This window comes from Pongo abelii, chromosome 12 (genome assembly GCF_028885655.2).
Source record: "Pongo abelii isolate AG06213 chromosome 12, NHGRI_mPonAbe1-v2.0_pri, whole genome shotgun sequence".
NCBI classification, from domain to species: Eukaryota; Metazoa; Chordata; class Mammalia; order Primates; family Hominidae; genus Pongo; species Pongo abelii.
Window position 1 is genome coordinate 117,400,376 of NC_071997.2, and position 20,345 is coordinate 117,420,720.

General features: G+C 38.2%; 1 protein-coding gene across 2 annotated transcripts in view; it reads left to right on the top strand.

Annotated features, from left to right (window-relative positions):
* The window catches only part of NBAS (NBAS subunit of NRZ tethering complex), a 395,596-nt gene that overhangs the window by 129,007 nt on the left and 246,244 nt on the right, over positions 1-20,345 (top strand). For both annotated transcript variants that reach the window (XM_024242131.2, XM_054548369.2), the window contains exons 22-25: positions 1,822-1,905; positions 9,064-9,217; positions 15,679-15,864; positions 17,662-17,835. In XM_024242131.2, the coding sequence (XP_024097899.2) occupies positions 1,822-1,905; positions 9,064-9,217; positions 15,679-15,864; positions 17,662-17,835 (598 nt within the window). The remainder of the gene's footprint in view (positions 1-1,821; positions 1,906-9,063; positions 9,218-15,678; positions 15,865-17,661; positions 17,836-20,345) is intronic.

The window sequence follows — 20,345 nt, forward strand, 5'->3', positions numbered from 1 at the left end:
ATAACTGCAGGGGTGATGCTGTTGATTGATGAGTCGTCACTGCCCCTTCCCAGACCTCATTAGCTTCCCTCTTCTGCTTTAAAACCCTCCAGTGGTTTCTTATTACTTTTTACATGAAGACCAATCTCTTCACCAACATAATTTTCAAACGTTTATGAAGTGTTTCGTGTGCAAAGCATGTTGTATAACCTAATAATATAAGAAAGTGCAATCCTTTTTCTGGGGCTATGATAAATTTTAGGAAAATGCTACTATTGATACTCAGAAATATTAGAGAAAAAGTTTTATTGAACTATAAAGCAAGGCAATTGAAGTTTGTTTTAACAATTTTTGTCTTTATTCTTAATTCAGAATGATTTAGTTGTTTTCATGGATTCATGGATGTTAAAGCTAAAAGGGACTTTAGAGAATGTTTGAAGCCCTTCATTTTAGAGAGTCACGTGCCAGAGAGTGCCTAGCTCATGAAGAGACAGATTTGTTTCTGTTTCTCAGGTGTCCTGATTTGTGGAACATTGCTCTGCTCTATTACCATATTGTGTTTACCTTGCTTTTCCATTTAAATTTATTCTTTTTTTTTTTTTTTTTTTTTTTGAGATGGAGTATCAGTCTGTCACCCAGGCTGGAGTGCAGTGGCACGATCTCGGCTCACTGCGAGCTCTGCCTCCTGAGTTCACGCCATTCTCCTGCCTCAGCCTCCCAAGTAGCTGGGAGGCAGCCACCTCCACGCCTGGCTAATTTTTTGTATTTTTAGTAGAAACGGGGTTTCACTGTGTCTCGATCTCCTGACCTTGTGATCCGCCCGCCTCAGCCTCCCAAAGTGCTGGGATTACAGGCGTGAGCCACCGCGCCCGGCCTAAATTTATTCTTATATTATATTCAGTCAGGCCTTATCTTTGCCTCCTGTAGATTTTCTTTCTTGATCATGGCTTACTGCAGTCTCAGCCTTTTAGTAGGGCTCAAGCGATCCTCCTACATCAGCTTTCTGAGTGGTTGGGACACTGGGACGACAGGCGTGCCACCACCACACCTGGATAATTTTTAAATTTTTTGTAGAAATGAGGTCCCACTATGTTGCCTAGGCTAGTCTTGAACTCCTGGGCTCAAGCAGTCCTCTCTCCTTGGCTTCCTAAAGTGTTGGAATTACAGGTGTGAGCCACCATACCAGGCCTAGATTTTCTTTCTGTTGTTTTTCGGTGATACTTTTCAACCTGCAGAATCATTCCTTTACTCTTACTATTACCTGTCCTCTAGGTCTGTGCTATCTAATATGGTAGCCACTGGCCACATGTGGCTATTTAAATTTAACTTAATTAAAATTAAATTAAAAATCACTTTCCTAATGTCAGTAACCATATTTTAAGTGCTTATAACCAGTAAGCATTTACATAGCTGGTGGTTACTGTATTGGATAGCACAGATGCAAAACATTTCTGTGATCACAGGAAGTTCTGTTGAAAGCACTGCTCTGCCCCAACAGCTTACAATCCAGAAGACCATTTATGTTGGTTTTAACAACACGCACTGCAGGCTCTTGATGAGTGTTTTAGAATTTGTGAATGAAAACTTACCCATACCTTCCTTTAATTACTTGCCAAATTTTTTATTTGTCATTTTTCTTTTTGAGCCATTTTATGATTCAGCAATATGGTATTTCCCATTTACATAGTATGTATATAATATGTATCCTGTACCACTTAAAATACTATAAGCATGAATCTTAGATATTAATGTTATAGAGATGCTGTTTGCATTATACTCCTTGTGTGGCTAAGTCATTGAGGTAATGTGAATTTTAAACGCTTATTTTGTTTTTAATTTAAGTTTTAACGGTGACTCCCTGATGATCATTCCTTGGCATGAACATAAACACCGAGCTAAAGATTGGTGCGAGGAGTTGGCTTGCAGGTCAGTATGAGCCTGCAGGAGGCATCTTTGTTTTTTTGTGGGATGGGTGAACTGATGGCCCTGTGAAAGTGGTGTCTGACCAATGAAACCTTACTTGATGACACTCCCTAATTTAGAAAGTTTGAGTGAAGTTTTAAACTCCTTTGACTCAGTTATGTTAAAATTTTTTAATGGAAAAGTTAAATGATACAAAGGAATTGTGTTAAAAAATGATGCTTATTACAACAACTGTTTTCATTTTGTGTTATTCCCTTTCAGCCTTTCACATATGGTGATATTAATTTTTTTTATAGTTGTAATTATGGTATGTGTGCAATTTTGTTCTTGATCAGTTTTAATTTTTATTCTTGTCAGATTTAACTTTGAGAAGCCTCAGAATGTGTAGGCATCCAGTACTGCAGAAGGCGGGGGGTGGGAGAGTCGGTGTGGGGCTGAAAATTCATATGAGGAACGTTGGAATGCCTTTATGCCCTACTCCTCAAAGTTGGGTAAATACTCTTTCACTGTCTCTTCTTCCTTTTTGTTTTTGTTTTCTCATGTGAGACAAGAGGTTTGTGCTTTTGTCGACTCATGCATTGAGGCAGAAGGCCTCTAAATTGAGCTAGAAAACCTTCAGATTACTGGATAGTAATCTGAATCTGCATAGGAGGAGTTGAGTAATTGGTTTGAAAATCTGGGCATTTAAAATGAAAATATATGACCTGAATGTCCAAACTCTGGTTTCCTTCCCACTCCCTGCTCCCAGATGCAGGCATATTCCCAAAGTAGACGTTTAGAGAGTTCTTTTCTGGAGAAATGAGTAACCTCTGAAAAGAGGTTTCTAGATACTGAGATATGGTCCTCAAAAGTTAGTGCACCACAAGGTCGTAATGAAGCCAACAAACGAACAGGTTCTGCCACCGCTGCAGAGCTTCCTGGGCATCCAAGGTTAGACTCCAGCAGGAAGAACAAATGAATAAGAAGGGCAAAACATACAGAAAATGGAACTGAAAGAAAGTGATACCACATACACAAAGAAAACTTTAAAAATTATCATTAATATTACCTGGAGATAAGAGAAGATACTGTATTTGTGAAATATCAATAGCATTGTATAAAATAGAAACAGAATTAAGAGAAATTTAGGACATTAAAAATGTGATAGTTGGTACATAAAAATTAGAAGAGTTGGAAGATAAAAGCAAGAAACTTTCCTAGAAATTAGGTTAAAAATACATAGCTAGAAAATAAGACAGCAGTTATTTAAAAAACAAGTCTAATATACAAGTTATAGATGAAAGAGATGTCATGGGTAATAGAGGGGAGGAAATTATAAGAAATAATTCAAGCCTATTGCTTTGAATGGAAGATTATGCATCCTCAGAAATGCCTATTACATTGCAGCATACCACCATGACCTTCCAGAATTTTAGGGATACAGTCTTGTGAAGAGAAAGGCATGTTATGTAAAAGGAGTTAGGAATCAGAATGACCTCAGGCACCTTAGGAAAAACACTAGAAACTAGAAAACAATGGAGCAATCCTTTGAAACTTTTGGAGGAGAATATTTTTTGCTATAGATTTGTGTATCAGCTAAAATCACTAGTCAGATATGAAGTTAAACACCTAAAGGTTTATAAAATGTACTGTTGCTGTTGTAATGTCTGTGGTAATTGATAGTGTAGAGTTGAAGGGGAGACTGGGGAGAGTGAAAAGCAAGAAGAGAGCTGGGCTAACAAGCCTGTGTCCTTGCTGGTACTCATGCTTGGGGAGAGGAGGGAGGATGCTGTAGCAAAGGTGACTGAGAAGGGGCAGCCAGAGGGAGGAATTCTTCACGGCATGACAGCAGACTGACGAGGGGCAAAGGGCATTTCCAGAAGGAGGAGTGGTCAGTTCTGTCAAAGGGTGCTGAGGAAGAAATAAATATGCAGAACTGAAAGAGGTATCAGAGGAACTCAGCATTACTGTTGGCCCCTTTTTGTTGCAAAAATAGAGCAGATGTAAGAGATGCCAGGAGGAGTGAGTGATGTGCTTTGTGTGGGCAGAGCTGGGGGGAAAATCCCTGGAAGAATGTTAACAACACTGTACGACTGGTAAGTGAAGGACCATTCCATATATAGGGAGGTTTTATTGTAGTGGCAGATATAAGCAAAGTAGGTTGTCTAAGGCATGTGGATAAAATGCCTCAATGTTTACAGGCTGTGTTTCTGCTAATAATTTTAACAAAAATAACAGTAAATAAAATTAAGCACTTCCTTTGTGCCAGGCAGTGCTCTGTTATTTTGAATTTTCACAACATTCTTGTATAGTGTTTTCCCCATTTAAATAAAAGGAATAAAAGGAATAAATAGGAATAAAGGAGATCTTAGACTAGTTTTAGTTAAGGAATTTGCAGGTTTCACAGCTTTCAGTGATGGAATTGTATGTCTGATTCTATTCTGACTCCAAAGCTCATTGCCTTACAGTAAGAACCATTGTAGCACCAGTCATGTACTACCAGCTTGCTTTAGATGAATGACTATCCCTAATGGAACATAGCATTTTTACATATGCCCATCTGATATTTGTTACTTTCTTTTATTTATTTATTTATTTATTATTATACTTTAGGTTTTAGGGTACATGTGCACAATGTGCAGGTTAGTTACATATGTATACATGAGCCATGCTGGTGTGCTGCACCCACTAACTCGTCTTCTAGCATTAGGTATATCTCCCAGTGCTATCCCTCCCCCCTCCCCCCACCCCGCAACAGTCCCCAGAGTGTGATGATCCCCTTCCTGTGTCCATGTGTTCTCATTGTTCAATTCCCACCTATGAGTGAGAATATGCGGTGTTTGGTTTTTTATTCTTGCGATAGTTTACTGAGAATGATGATTTCCAATTTCATCCATGTCCCTACAAAGGACATGAACTCATCATTTTTTATGGCTGCCTAGTATTCCATGGTGTATATGTGCCACATTTTCTTAATCCAGTCTATCATTGTTGGACATTTGAGTTGGTTCCAAGTCTTTGCTATTGTTAATAATGCCACAATAAACATACGTGTGCATGTGTCTTTACAGCAGCATGATTTATAGTCCTTTGGGTATATACCCAGTAATGGGATGGCTAGGTCAAATGGAATTTCTAGTTCTAGATCCCTGAGGAATCGCCACACTGACTTCCACAAGGGTTGAACTAGTTTACAGTCCCACCAACAGTGTAAAAGTGTTCCCATTTCTCCACATCCTCTCCAGCACCTGTTGTTTCCTGATTTTTTAAAGATTGCCATTCTAACTGGTGTGAGATGGTATCTCATTGTGGTTTTGATTTGCATTTCACTGATGGCCAGTGATGGTGAGCATTTTTTCACGTGTTTTTTGGCTGCATAAATGTCTTCTTTTGAGAAGTGTCTGTTCATGTCCTTTGCCCACTTTTTGATGGGGTTGTTTGTTTTTTTCTTGTAAATTTGTTGGAGTTCATTGTAGATTCTGGATATTAGCCCTTTGTCAGATGAGTAGGTTGTGAAAATTTTCTCCCATTTTGTAGGTTGCCTGTTCACTCTGATGGTAGTTTCTTTTGCTGTGCAGAAGCTCTTTAGTTTAATGAGATCCCATTTGTCAATTTTGGCTTTTGTTGCCATTGCTTTTGGTGTTTTAGACATGAAGTCCTTGCCCATGCCTATGTCCTGAATGGTAATGCCTAGGTTTTCTTCCAGGGTTTTTATGGTTTTAGGTCTAACGTTTAAGTCTTTAATCCATCTTGAATTGATTTTTGTATAAGGTGTAAGGAAGGGATCCAGTTTCAGCTTTCTACATATGGCTAGCCAGTTTTCCCAGCACCATGTATTAAATAGGGAATCCTTTCCCCATTGCTGGTTTTTCTCAGGTTTGTCAAAGATCAGATAGTTGTAGATATGTGGCGTTATTTCTGAGGCTCTGTTCTGTTCCATTGATCTATATCTCTGTTTTAGTACCAGTACCATGCTATTTTGGTTACTGTAGCCTTGTAGTATAGTTTGAAGTCAGGTAGTGTGATGCCTCCAGCTTTGTTCTTTTGGCTTAGGATTGACTTGGCGATGCGGGCTCTTTTTTGGTTCCATATGAACTTTGAAGTAGTTTTTTCCAATTCTGTGAAGAAAGTCATTGGTAGCTTGATGGGGATGGCATTGAATCTGTAAATTACCTTGGGCAGTATGGCCATTTTCACGATATTGATTCTTCCTACCCATGAGCATGGAATGTTCTTCCATTTGTTTGTATCCTCTTTTATTTCATTGAGCAGTGGTTTGTAGTTCTCCTTGAAGAGGTCCTTCACATCCCTTGTAAGTTGGATTCCTAGGTATTTTATTCTCTTTGAAGCAATTGTGAATGGGAGTTCACTCATGATTTGGCTCTCTGTTTGTCTGTTGTTGGTGTATAAGAATGCTTGTGATTTTTGTACATTGATTTTGTATCCTGAGACTTTGCTGAAGTTGCTTATCAGCTTAAGGAGATTTTGGGCTGAGACAATGGGGTTTTCTAGATATATAATCATGTTGCCTGCCAACAGGGACAATTTGACTTCCTCTTTTCCTAATTGAATACCCTTTATTTCCTTCTCCTGCCTAATTGCCCTGGCCAGAACTTCCAACACTATGTTGAATAGGAGTGGTGAGAGAGGGCAACCCTGTCTTGTGCCAGTTTTCAAAGGGAATGCTTCCAGTTTTTGCCCATTCAGTATGATATTGGCTGTGGGTTTGTCATAGATAGCTCTTATTATTTTGAGATACGTCCCATCAATACCTAATTTATTGAGAGTTTTTAGCATGAAGGGTTGTTGAATTTTGTCAAAGGCCTTTTCTGCATCTATTGAGATAATCATGTGGTTTTTGTCTTTGGTTCTGTTTATATGCTGGATTACATTTATTGATTTGCATATATTGAACCAGCCTTGCATCCCAGGGATGAAGCCCACTTGATCGTGGTGGATAAGCTTTTTGATGTGCTGCTGGATTCGGTTTGCCAGTATTTTATTGAGGATTTTTGCATCAATGTTCATCAAGGATATTGGTCTAAAATTCTCTTTTTTGGTTGTGTCTCTGCCCGGCTTCGGTATCAGGATGATGCTGGCCTCATAAAATGAGTTAGGGAGGATTCCCTCTTTTTCTGTTGATTGGAATAGTTTCAGAAGGAATGATACCAGTTCCTCCTTGTACCTCTGGTAGAATTTGGCTGTGAATCCATCTGGTCCTGGACTGTTTTTGGTTGGTAAGCTATTGATTATTGCCACAATTTCAGCTCCTGTTATTGGTCTATTCAGAGATTCAACTTCTTCCTGGTTTAGTCTTGGGAGAGTGTATGTGTCGAGGAATTTATCCATTTCTTCTAGATTTTCTAGTGTATTTGTGTAGAAGTGTTTGTAGTATTCTCTGATGGTAGTTTGTATTTCTGTGGGATCGGTGGTGATATCCCCTTTATCTTTTTTTATTGCATCTATTTGATTCTTCTCTCTTTTTTTCTTTATTAATCTTGCTAGCAGTCTATCAATTTTGTTGATCCTTTCAAAAAAGCAGCTCCTATATTCATTAATTTTTTGAAGGGTTTTTTGTGTCTCTATTTCCTTCAGTTCTGCTCTGATTTTAGTTATTTCTTGCCTTCTGCCAGCTTTTGAACATATTTGCTCTTGCTTTTCTAGTTCTTTTAATTGTGATGTTAGGGTGTCAATTTTGGATCTTTCCTGCTTTCTTTTGTGTGCATTCAGTGCTATAAATTTCCCTCTACACACTGCTTTGAATGCATCCCAGAGATTCTGGTATGTTGTGTCTTGGTTCTCGTTGGTTTCAAAGAACATCTTTATTTCTGCCTTCATTTCGTTATGTACCCAGTAGTCATTCAGGAGCAGGTTGTTCAGTTTCCATGTAGTTGAGCAGTTTTGAGTGAGATTCTTAATCCTGAGTTCTAGCTTGATTGCACTGTGATCTGAGAGATAGTTTGTTATAATTTCTCTTCTTTTACATTTACTGAGGAGAGCTTTACTTCCAAGTATGTGGTCAATTTTGGAATAGTTGTGGTGTGGTGCTGAAAAAAATGTATATTCTGTTGATTTGGGATGGAGAGTTCTGTAGATGTCTATTAGGTCCGCTTGGTGCAGAGCTGAGTTCAATTCCTGGGTATCCTTGTTGACTTTCTGTCTCATTGATCTGTCTAATGTTGACAGTGGGGTGTTAAAGTCTCCCATTATTAATGTGTGGGAGTCTAAGTCTCTTTGTAGGTCACTCAGGACTTGCTTTATGAATCTGGGTGCTCCTGTATTGGGTGCATATATATTTAGGATAGTTAGCTCTTCTTGTTGAATTGATCCCTTTACCATTATGTAATGGCCTTCTTTGTCTCTTTTGATCTTTGTTGGTTTAAAGTCTGTTTTATCAGAGACTAGGATTGCAACCCCTGCCTTTTTGTTTTCCATTTGCTTGATAGCTCTTCCTCCATCCTTTTATTTCTATTTTTTTTTTTTTTTTTGTCCTTAGCCATGGAAGGCAATTGGCCATGATCATTCTCATCAAAAACTCCTCATAATCTGCAATCCCCACGAGGTTAACCCTGTATATGTTCCTCCAAGATGTGGTTTCTTTTTTGTCACATTTGATAGGGAATGGTATAGAGTAGTCCTGTGCTTTGCAAATGTCAGTATAGTACTAAATTGCTGGCGCCTAGTAGAGGTATATTATCAACATAAATAAGGTGTATTTCCTCTTATTTTTATGAACATCGAAAACAAGATTTCTTAATTCAAATTCAAATTGGAATCACTGGGGATATTTTCCTAAACTAGACCTGGCTGGCCAGCACAGGAGATTTTGATTGAGCGGGCCTGTGGTAAGCACCCAGCTGTGTATATTTTGTAAAAGCGTCCCTCGGCGATTTTTGATTTTGTTAATACTTATTTGATTGATTTGTGGCGTAGCTGTTTTGATGTATTATGCCTTCTTATTTTTTAAATCGGGAAAACAGGGGGAAAATAAATTAAGCATCCAAAAAAGTCTCATTTATCTTGTAAGGGTGCGTGTGCATGTGATAAGATACACAAACCACATACATGTATGCTCCCTGTCTCTTACTCTCTCCCCATCTCTGTCCCTGTCTTTCTCTCACAAAATTATATGTTTTTCTAACATTCTAGTCAGTTATTAATTGGTCCTTTTGTGCTTCACAGAATGGTTGTTGAGCCGAATCTCCAGGATGAAAGTGAATTCTTGTATGCTGCACAGCCTGAGTTACTAAGGTTCAGGACGACCCAGCTTACGGTGGAGAAGGTTATGGACTGGTATCAGACCAGAGCAGAGGAAATAGAGCATTATGCCCGGCAGGTGAGGGGAAATGGCAGCTGCTGCTCAGTAATGTTAGTGGAATTGCCTTGGATCCTTAGGATTCAGTACACGGAGTCGGGGCTGACAGCAGTGCAGGAATCATGTATATAATTGCAAGAGATGAATTGAATATTTATTTCTTTGTTATCCTGTGTATTAGAACGTTTTGTGGCTTTTGTTTTGGATTCTTACAGAGCAGGTGCATGAAAGTAACGTTAAAACCTAAGTTGCAAAATGTAGTACATACCATCCCTTGTTTTCTATATATTTTTCGTAGGCTTAACACCATGTAATTTAAAAGATCGTGTCTACGTACAAATTCTTGGTTAATCCACTGTTTTATTGCAGTAATGCAGTTGATTGTAACTTTGCCTTTCAGGAACCCTGTTTGAAGTTGTTTCTAATGTTTTCCTGAAGTTCATGCCTAATTTCTCTCAGTTCTTAGACACTTTTACAGAGATGCCAAACAGCTGCATTAGAGAAGGATCTGGAAGAGAGAGATGAGGTTTATACTGAACCTTAGGGTATCTGAATATTAATCTTGACTCTTCAGCTAATAGACTTTGTGACTCGGACCTATTGCCTGCCTTTTCTGTACCTTGGTTTTCCTGTGGGGTTGGTTCTAGCTAGCAGATGATGATTTCTTTCTTCCACGTTCGGTCTTCACTTTTTACTGCCTGTCCTACCATCAGCCTTTGATTTGACAGGAAAGGTGAATTCAGGTGGTCTGGTGAGCAGCAGTACCATGGGAGGTAATATATACCCCTTTGTTTAAATTTCTACTTAGTTGAGCTTCAAGTTAATGACAAGTTTTTAAAAAATTTTAAAAATAAATAAATAAAATGAATTTCTACTTAGTTTATCTAGCATGGCCCATGTGTTTCCATGTGATAGATTTCTTGAATTTCTGCTTAACCTAATTCCTATTTATAATATTCATAGTATTGAAGATGAATTATTTGCTGAGCTGTTGGGAATATTCTAGACTAAACTCTTTGGGTGATGGCCAAGAACATTGGTGATTGACATCCTAGTCTATGAAGATGCACTTTTGAAAATGTGTAGAATCTGAAGAGATAACACAATGAAGTGAATCTTTGGAAATAAGCTAGTTCAATTACTTTAATTCTGTATTTTATAAATAGATAAAGTTCACAGAAAGAAGAATGAACGTCTTGCACAGGGACACACAGTGGCAGAGCCAGACAAAATCTGGGTCCCTGTATAATCTTTTTAAATAGAATCTGTATAAAAAAAACTGTAAAAAAATAAATGATCAACTACACGTAGGTTGTTGTAACATGCACCTAGACATTTTTTAAGACTCCAGTGGCACCGTATGACTTATAGGAGTTTGGCAAATATATGTGTTTTGCTGTTGTCTCTGGCTAACAAGAAAAATGATTTTGTTAGATGGACAAGTTTTGTTTGAGCCTTTTGTAGTTTCCTAGTTGAACTTCTAGATAAAGCTCTTTGAGAATAAGGAGAAAAGTGTGTCTGTGTTTGTGTGTGTATTTATATATACATTAAAAAAAAACTTATTTCTAGGTAGTTTTGTCAGTTGAGCTAGGAATGTGAATTAAAACATTTCTCATGTCAATAAAAAGTGCTGAGCAATCAGTATCATTAATTTTAAAAGATCATTAATGATTCCTCAATTTTTTGTGTTTAAATATTTTGTAACCCAAATTTCAAACATTATTCAGTTTCAAAAAATTAGTAACAGAAAAAAATGCCACAATGGAATGCAAAATAAGCTGTGGGTTTTTTTTTTTTTTTTTACAATAAACTATTTTGTTATTTATTTATAGACTTTATTTTTTAGAGGCATTTCAGGTTTGCAGAAGAATAGGAAATACAGAGTCCCACATTGCTTCCCCCACCTGCAAGTTATTAGTAACGTCCTGCATTTGAGCAATACATTTGTTAGCATTGAAGAACCAAGATGTCCTTTAGTAGATGAACAGATAAATTGTGGTGCCCCCAAAATGGAATATTTACTCAGCTCTAAAAAGAAATGAACTATCAAACCATGGAAGACTTGGAGGAACCTGAAATGCCTATTACTTAGTGAAGGAAGCTAATCTGAAAAGGCTGCGTACTGTATGATTCCGACCATATGACTTTTTGGGAAAGCCAAAACTATGGAGTCAGTGAAAAGATCAGGGCTTACAAGGGGCTAAGGGAGATGGAGGAATGAACGGACAGAGCACAGAGGAGTTTGAGGGCAGTGAAACTGTTCTTCATTGGATACCATAATGGTGGATATGTGTCATTATGCAATTGTCAAAACTCTTGGGATGTACAGCACTAAGAGTGAATCCGAATGTAAACCGTGGACTTTGGGTGATGATGATGTGTCAGTGCAGGTTCATGGGCCTGGTGGGGGATGTTGATAGTGGGAGAGGTTGTGTGGTTGGAGGGTGGGGCAGGAGATATATGGAAATTGTACTTTTAGCTCAATTTTATGGCAAACCTGAAACTGCTCTAAAAAATAAAGTGTATTAAAGGAAAAACCTACAGAGCTTTCTGAAACTTAAATTTGTAAATAACCTAGCAATAATGCCTGGATACCTTGAATTCTCTTTTGGAGTAATAAGGGATAATTATAAAGAAAGTAAGGTGATTTTGGAGGACTTCAGTTGGCTTGTATTCTTTCTCTCATTCTTTCATTTATTTTAAAACACTTAGAGGCTTTTTTTTTTGACTTCATGTTAGGTATTGATGTTTCCTGTGGGTTATGCTGTGATCAAAGTGATATCTGACATAGTTTTATCTTTTTCATTTTTAGAGATTTAATTGATGTGGGACTTCTTTTTCCTTAGTGCCTTTAGCGAAACTTGTTTGTTGGTTTAGGAAAATGTTTATTGTGGTGAATTTTATCTGGCAAGGGCCTAGGGTATATGATATAATTCTGTAAGTTGCATTAGAGCCTACTTGCAGTTAAAGTGTCAGTAATTTCATTTTAAAACACTTATACTTTAGTAAGTATTTGGGAAGGCAACAGATTCAAAGCTGATATTAAAAATACTAGTTTGGATCACAAAATTGGTGAGTATATTACAAATTGATGATGTACTGTGTGTTCAGACTATCACTTGCACAAAACTGCTCTATGGATCAAGTTTTCTTAATGCTTTCTGAGAATTCATTTGAGATAGAGGTTTTTTTGTTTTTGTTTTTTTAAAAAACTTGCTATAAAGGTAGATGTATTCTTTCAGACTTGAACTTTGTTTTTATTACTAGGCATTAAGGTAAAAAAACATGTGTCTGTTGAAGTACTGCGAGAGCCCCCATATTTTGCCTCATACTGTACCTACCTCTACTGTTCCCCCCTTGTATTTATTTGGACCACTCTTTCCAACTGAAAATGCATTTCTTCTTTTTTTGCTTCATCTTCACTTGTCCATCCCTAGGTCTTTGAAGGGTTGTGAGTGGACCTTTATTATTGCCTGACATTTTTTCTTGGCATTACATTGCTGCCCCCTCTTCCCCTTCTCCTCTACTCCTTTTACCTCACCACTTCCCTCATCATTCTGAGAACATGATTTGGCTTTGTATTTTATTTGAAAATTTGAGAACTCCATTCCATTTGCACGTGCTCCTTCCAGCTTTTCCTGAGGAAGAGGGCTCTCCTCTTTTGGTCAGAGCCACTTTCTTTCCTTACCTTGCTCTAGATTCCACATTCCCCCCTGCTTAGCATGGCTTTCTAAGCTGTCTGTTTTCTCTGGCTTGTATCTTTTACCTCTCCTTCTTTACTGCGTCTACTCTCTCTGCTCCTCCCTTTTTTGTGGGCATAAAATTCACATCCCTTGTATTTTATAAATAAAAAAACAGAGCCATATTCTCCTTGCTTCTTTCTTTGCTTTTTATTTCTATCACAGTTCAGCTCAGAAATAGCCACTCTGCTTTTTGTTTACTCCTCATTCCCCCAGAGCCTGGCGACTCTCACCGCCCTGCTGAGACCGCACTCAGTAAGGCTGACAGCCCACCTCAGTCTACCTCTTAATGTCACGTTCTCTTCATTTGTAGTTTAACATCATTGCTTTTTGACATTATTCACTGCTTCTTTCTTGTAATTCTTCTTCGGCTGCTGTGATATTTTTTAAGGTGTTTCTTGTTGTTGTCTTAACCATTCATTGTACTCTTCTCCTAGGGCTCATGTTCTTTGGCCTGTCCCTTAATTATTGCTATTGCCCAGCGTGCTACTCTTATTACTAGAGGAGAGTCTGCAGTTGTGACCCATTTAGATCCCTCTCCCCAAATACTGTTCTGTGATGTTTGTGCTGACAATTCTCAAATATCATCGTTGGCCGGGCGCGGTGGCTCATGCCTGTAATCCTAGCACTTTGGGAGGCCGAGGCGGGCGAATCATGAGGTCAGGAGATCGAGACCATCCTGGCTAACATGGTGAAACTCCATCTCTACTAAAAATACAAAAAAATTAGTCGGGCATGGTGGCAGACGCCTGTAGTCCCAGCTACTCGGGAGGCTGAGGCAGGAGAATGGCGTGAACCCAGGAGGCAGAGCTTGCCGTGAGCCGAGATCGCACCACTGCACTCCAGCCTGGGTGACAAGTGAGACTCAGTCTCAGAAAAAAAAAAGAAAAAAATCATTGTCAACCAAGTACATGTACTTTGGCACAGATTTTGTTTTCTTATTCTTGGACCTACTATTGGGCATCTGTATCAAGATGTCTCATGGGCATCTCAGAAGCAACATGGTCAATATAGAATTAAAAGCCAGGCATGGCATGGTGGCATCTAACACACACACACACACACACACACTCATACACACACAATTTTTACTTTTGATAAATGTACTCTTCTACACACACACACACACACACACACATATATATATGAATATGAATTTCTGCTGTGGATTAGATGAGAAATCATTCTAGACTCCTCTTTACTCAAATTTCTCATCTGCTGTGACCAAATTTCACAAATTCTGTCTGCTTAATTATCTGTTATGTTCTTTTTCTTGTATGTCTTCAGGAACACTGTCATAGTTTAGCCCCTTATTATTTTTGCCCAGTATATTAGAAATATGCAACAAGTATTTACTGTCTGTGAATAAGTGTGTGAACTAATCAGTCAATGAATGTGGGGAATCAGTGTGTTCCTGTCAGAATTTCTCTAATACTGGTAACCATAATTCTTCTGACCAGCCTGCCTATTTTCACTCCAGTCCATTTCCAGTTCATCATGTACATTTCATTCATCAGTCAGTAAATACTTAGTATTCCTTCCAAAGTGTAGTTCTATTTGTGACATGTCTTAGTCAGAAATCCTCTGCCTTCCTGATCAGCTGTGTGTTCCTTAGCTTGACACACAGCATTCACGATCCGGCCCTCATTGCTTCCCTCCACACCTTCTTTTCAGTCACGTGGAATTGTACTTTCACAACTCACCATGCATCTCTGCATTCCATGGTGCTCTCCTTCCCATAATCTTCCTTCCTCACCTCACAAATATCCCTTGATTCTTTAGAGTCCATGCTAAGTGTTCCCTCCTCTGGAACCCTCTCAGGCTGGCTAAGTACTGTCTTTTGTGGGATCCACATCATACACAGCACCCATCGCACTCTGCTTCAGTCATTGTGGTTGTCTTTTCTTACAAGGCTGAGAGATCTTTGAAGGAAGAGACCTCATCTTAATCAGTTTTGTATTCCTAACACAAATGGTGAATGGTGCTTAACTCATAGTAGGTCCTCATAAATAACTGGGAATAGGAGAGTAAGAAGTAGTGTGAGAGAGAATGGCTTTAGACTACACTAGATCATTTCTCCATCACTCGGAGAATGTATCAGTTCATAAACTTGACCAGGAAATAGGGGTCAAATGGCTGTTTCCTGAGCATCTTCAGGAATATCAGTCTGTGTTTTTGTCTTTTGAAGGCTAAATATTTGAATTGAGACTAAGAAAGTGTTTGTATCATAGTTATTCAGCAAATATTTATTGAATGACTTTTATATGGAAGGCAGTGTGAAAGGATAGATACTAAACAGGAATATAAAAGTAAAACCTTCAAAACAAACATTCTTTTTGGAAGCAGAGTGGTAATAGTAAAATTAAGGTTATTTTGACATTATCATTAGTAGGTACGTGTTTTTTCTCTTCTCATTATGTAAATATAATGTTGTGAGACTTAAAAGAAATATGTAAAGCCGCATTGTGAACTGTAACGCTCTACAAATTTATAATAGGTTGGTTGTCTTTCTCTTATCTTCCGTATTTCTTGCTGATTGTTTGATTCCTTTGAAACAGTTTGATGCTGATGTATTTGATAAAGGACTCTGATGTTTTGCAGTAAATAAAAAACATATGTTACTGGTAATGCAATTTTATAAAAAATGATTATAAGAATTAGATTCTGTACTGGAGACTTTTACTTTAGAATAGATGAGAAATATATAATACTCAGGAACTTATTGTTGTTTTTCAATTTTAGGTGGACTGTGCATTGTCACTTATTCGACTTGGGATGGAGCGGAATATTCCTGGTTTGCTGGTTCTCTGTGATAATTTGGTTACTCTGGAAACATTGGTTTATGAAGCCAGGTGTGACGTAACTCTAACCCTGAAAGAACTCCAGCAGATGAAAGACATTGAAAAACTAAGATTACTGATGAATAGTGTAGGTTTTATTTTAACTTCCTTTTTAAATATTTTAAAGCATTTTCTATGCACTTTGATACATATGTGTCTCAAACCAAAGATGAAATGTTCTACAGACCTGAGAAGTCAGTAAATAAAGATTGACTTTTTTCACAGTAAAATATTATGCATAACTTACTAAACACATATAAAACTATTTTGGTTGTGTTTATACCTTGCTTGCCGTTTACTCAGACCCATCTGTATAACTTTTTTTTTCCCTTCTAGTTAGGTGTATTTCTAAACTAGCTAGTGATTGTAGTAATCCTGCGTTTAACCTTTCACTTTGTTAAAATTCCCAATTACTTATATATTTCAAGGACTGGAAAAAAGTATCAGGGTTAAGAGGACCGGGTGGTTGTTTGAAGAAAACATCTTGGCTTCAGGGTTAGTGTGTTTAAGAGAATTTTCCCAGTGATTCTTAGATCATTCTCTGCTTTATCCCCAAAATTAGAACCTTATTTGTACTCCGGCCACTGAGTCAACAGGCAGGAAGGATGGTGCTGTGGAGGTGGTAGCTGCCAACGCTCTTTCTAGGCTTTTGCTCGTTGGCAGCTTAGGTTGAATGGTCCAGAAGAAGGGGCAGAGTCACAACTGCATGATAGGTTCTTTTTCCTCCCTGGACTCTTTTTCTCTCCTTCCCTTCCACATTTTCCCCCATCTTATATTTATCTTCCTTTTTTTTTTTTTTCTTTTTTCACATGGAGTCTCACTCTGTGGCCCAGGCTGGAGTGCAGTGACGCGATCTTGGCTCACTGTAACCTCCATCTCCTGGGTTCAAGCGATTCTCCTGCCTCAGCCTCTCGAGTAGCTAGGATTACAGTCGCCTGCTACCACACCAGGCTAATTTTTGCATTTTTAATAGAGATGGGGTTTCACCATGTTGGCCAGGCACTGGTCTTGAACTCCTGACCTCAGGCGATCCACCTGCCTAGGCCTCCCAAAGTGCTGGGATGATAGGCATGAGCCACCTCGCCCAGCTTATCTTCCTTTTGTCTCTCCCTCTGTCTTTACTTTCCCATTATCTCATTAGTTTCTTTTCCTGGTAATCTACCTAATTAAAATTAATTTATGTTATATGTTGACTCCTCTTAAGAGCTTTAGGTGTAACTTTTGGGGGATAATTAAGAGAAACGATTGTGTAATTTTAGAGATAATGAGTAAAACTATCTCTGTCATTTGGAATTTTGTAAAGGTGGTTGTAAAGGGGCAAAACAAAGAGGAATAGGAAAAAGAAGGGAGAGATTCCTGACTTTTATAGATTAAACCCTATTTTCTAGTGGCCTTTATTTTAGAACCTGTGCTTATTTGTGTATCTCTGTCTTTCTACTTTTTTCGTTCACTCTTTGTTCAATCTTTGTTGGTCTAAGGTCTCCTTTTCTGTCTGTCTCTGCCTCTTTTTATACTCTCTCTCTCTTTTTGCGTATGCCTTCTCTTTGCTCTGGACGACCTCATGACTGAGTTGTAGTAGCAGCATGTTGGTTTTGTAGAGCTGAGCTTAGGCTCCTTGGGACCCCATATTGCTTATGATGTAAAGAGATGAGCCATAGTGACATTGTTGCTGTCAGCTCTACTAGCCCCAGTAGCAGGTGATTCATTTTCCTGCTGTCAGTCCACATGTGAGTGGTGAACTGGACTGTGTGTTTTAGAGTGTTGGGTTTGCACTGTTTAACATCAGTCTGAGGACCTGTAAGCTTTAGAACTTTCTGTCTGATATAATAAGGCATTTAGTTTAACTTCATTCTTGTTTGTCTGTTTTGCTTGATTGTACTTTCAGTGTTCTGAGGACAAATATGTGACAAGTGCCTACCAGTGGATGGTTCCCTTTCTTCATCGTTGTGAGAAACAGTTGCCTGGTGTGGCTAATGAGCTATTAAAAGAATATTTAGTAACTTTAGCTAAAGGGGACTTAAAATTTCCCCTGAAGATATTTCAGCATTCCAAACCAGATGTAAGTAGAAACTAACTACTTAAAATTCTGTGCACTTTTTCCCCTAGAGTATTAGGTTTTATTTATACAATTTTTATGGTAGGCTTTGCAGATAATTTCCCTTTAAACAGAAAAACAAATGATTGTCATTTTATTGTTTAAAAAGTTTTAACAGCATAGTCAAAAGTTTGTAAAATTATGTTTATTTTGATTTATTTCATTCCAAAGTTCGTTTGCCATCTACTATATTTAAGAAGCTGGCAATACCAAGAAGACTAATAGTTGGCAAGTATTGAAATCTTCTATACATGACTTTCCCAGTGTTACCTCATTTAATCCTTATGACAATCCTATGGCGTAGATACTTTTATTATCTTAATATTACAAGAAATGAAAATTGTGATATAAAGTGAATAGGATAATTGCCCAGGGTTACACAGTAAGTAGAGAAACCAGGATTAAAACATGGTATTCTAATTCCACAACTATGTCCTTAACCAGTACACTTTTTCCTACCACAAACAGGAAAAGAGGTTTCTACCCTCGAGGACCTTCACAGTATTTATGCAAATTCTTAAGTTCTCATAAGACATCTTGTAATTATTCTTTTTTTCTTTTTTTGAGACAGAATCTCGCTCTGTCGGCCAGGCTGGAGTACAGTGGCACGATCTTGGCTCACTGCAACCTCCGTCTTCTGGGCTCAAGCAATTCTCCTGCCTCAGCCTTCCGAGTAGCTGGGATTACAGGCATGTGCCACCATGCCTGGCAAGTTTTTGTATTTTTAGTAGAGACAGGGTTTCACCATGTTGGCCAGGCTGGTCTCGAACTCCTGACCTCAGGTGATCCGCCTGCCTCGGCCTCCCAAAGTGCTGGGATTACAGGCGTGAGCCACTGTGCATGGCCGACATTTTGTAATTATTCTTAATAATTCTTATATTTGCTTACAATTACTATATGTATAGCTTTGTATTTCTAAAGGGTACAAATGATTGTTCATATTTCCTGGTAGTATAGTCATTTTGTTAAGTGTAGTATACTTTGGCAATATCAGAAACCTAAAAATTTAGTGATAGATCAAATATACTGTTTCAAGAGATAATGTCTCCCTTTCCATTGGAGGGTATGCAAGCAAGTTGGCAGAGCCACGGAAGTCGCTGACTTTGTAGTGAGGTTCAAAACATTAGATTGGGGTTCAAGTGGAAGCCCCATGTAGAGCTCGTTCCAATTCTAAATTCTGGCTGGGACTATTTCCTTGCACTGGCCTTCATTAGTAATATCTGGTAAGATACATGGTCATGGACCAGTATGATCAAAATAGAAAGGAAAACATTGCTTAGTTAATCTATGTTTTGGTTTCTAAAAGGGTGGTCTTTCAGAAATATATCTGTTCATTGGCTATTTAAAATTTTCTGTCTTCTCATAAGCAGTTTGCTCTTAGTAATCCAATTTTAAGTTTGGGGTGATGAGGTCAGGGTGGGTTGCTTGTGACAGCAGAATACTTTGTGAGAAGCAAGATGGATTGAATATGAATGTTTTATGAGGAAGAAAGAAGTGACTTTAAATTCATTCCAGTAATCTTGTGTGTTATACTTCCGTAAATCCTTTGTATATAGTCAGATTTTTGTTGTTTTTACTTGGCAATTTAGCGTGTGCCTTTTGAATAAAACATACAGCCATTTGCCTTTGTTAAAACATGTGAATCTCAAAGCAGAGAACAGTGATGTTGGGCTCTTCCTTTCCAACCCAGCTTCTGTATTTCTCTCAGTGTTGTCTTTCTACAACATACATGTGATCATGTCATGATCTGCGGAAAGTTTTCAGTGACTGACCATTGCTGACAGGTAAATGTTGGGTTCTCTAGAGTGGCTTGGAAGGTTCTCTGCTGTCTGCTTCCTGTCTGCCTCTTTAGCTTTATTTCTCTCCATGCGTGCACTAGGATACTCACATGGAACTTCTTAACTCCTCCCCTGTCTGGTTCACTCATGGCCCTCCATGTGTTACAGACTGTTTCCTTTGTTTGGAGTAGTGATCCCGTTTCCTTCACTTAACAAATACTTGCCTATCCTTCAAGGTCCTGCTAAGATTCTCTCTGCTATGAAACCTTCTGTGACTTCTCTGTCTTCGTACTCTGTCTCTATTATAGCTCTTATCATACTGTGGTGTATTTATTTGCTTACATGTTTCTCTCTCTCTCCCTTTGCTTTCTGTATATATCTTCTAGATCTTATTTATCTCCTTATTACCAGGGAATTGCACGGTGCCTAGTACAGAGCAAATGTCAGCAAATTTTGGCAGGGAAGTGAATAAATAAATGAATGATTGAAACTGGTGTCAATATAAAAAATATAGCAAGACAAATCTCTAAATGAAAATATTTTATTTGGGAGCAATATTCAAGAAGTAGGACTGCAATTCAAGACATACATACAGACCAAAGTGGCTTCCAGTATGTGTGAAGAATAAAGGAATAGGTTAGGGTTTATTGGGGAAAGAGGAGGTAATGCAAGTTGTTTTGAAAAGAAATCTTGTTG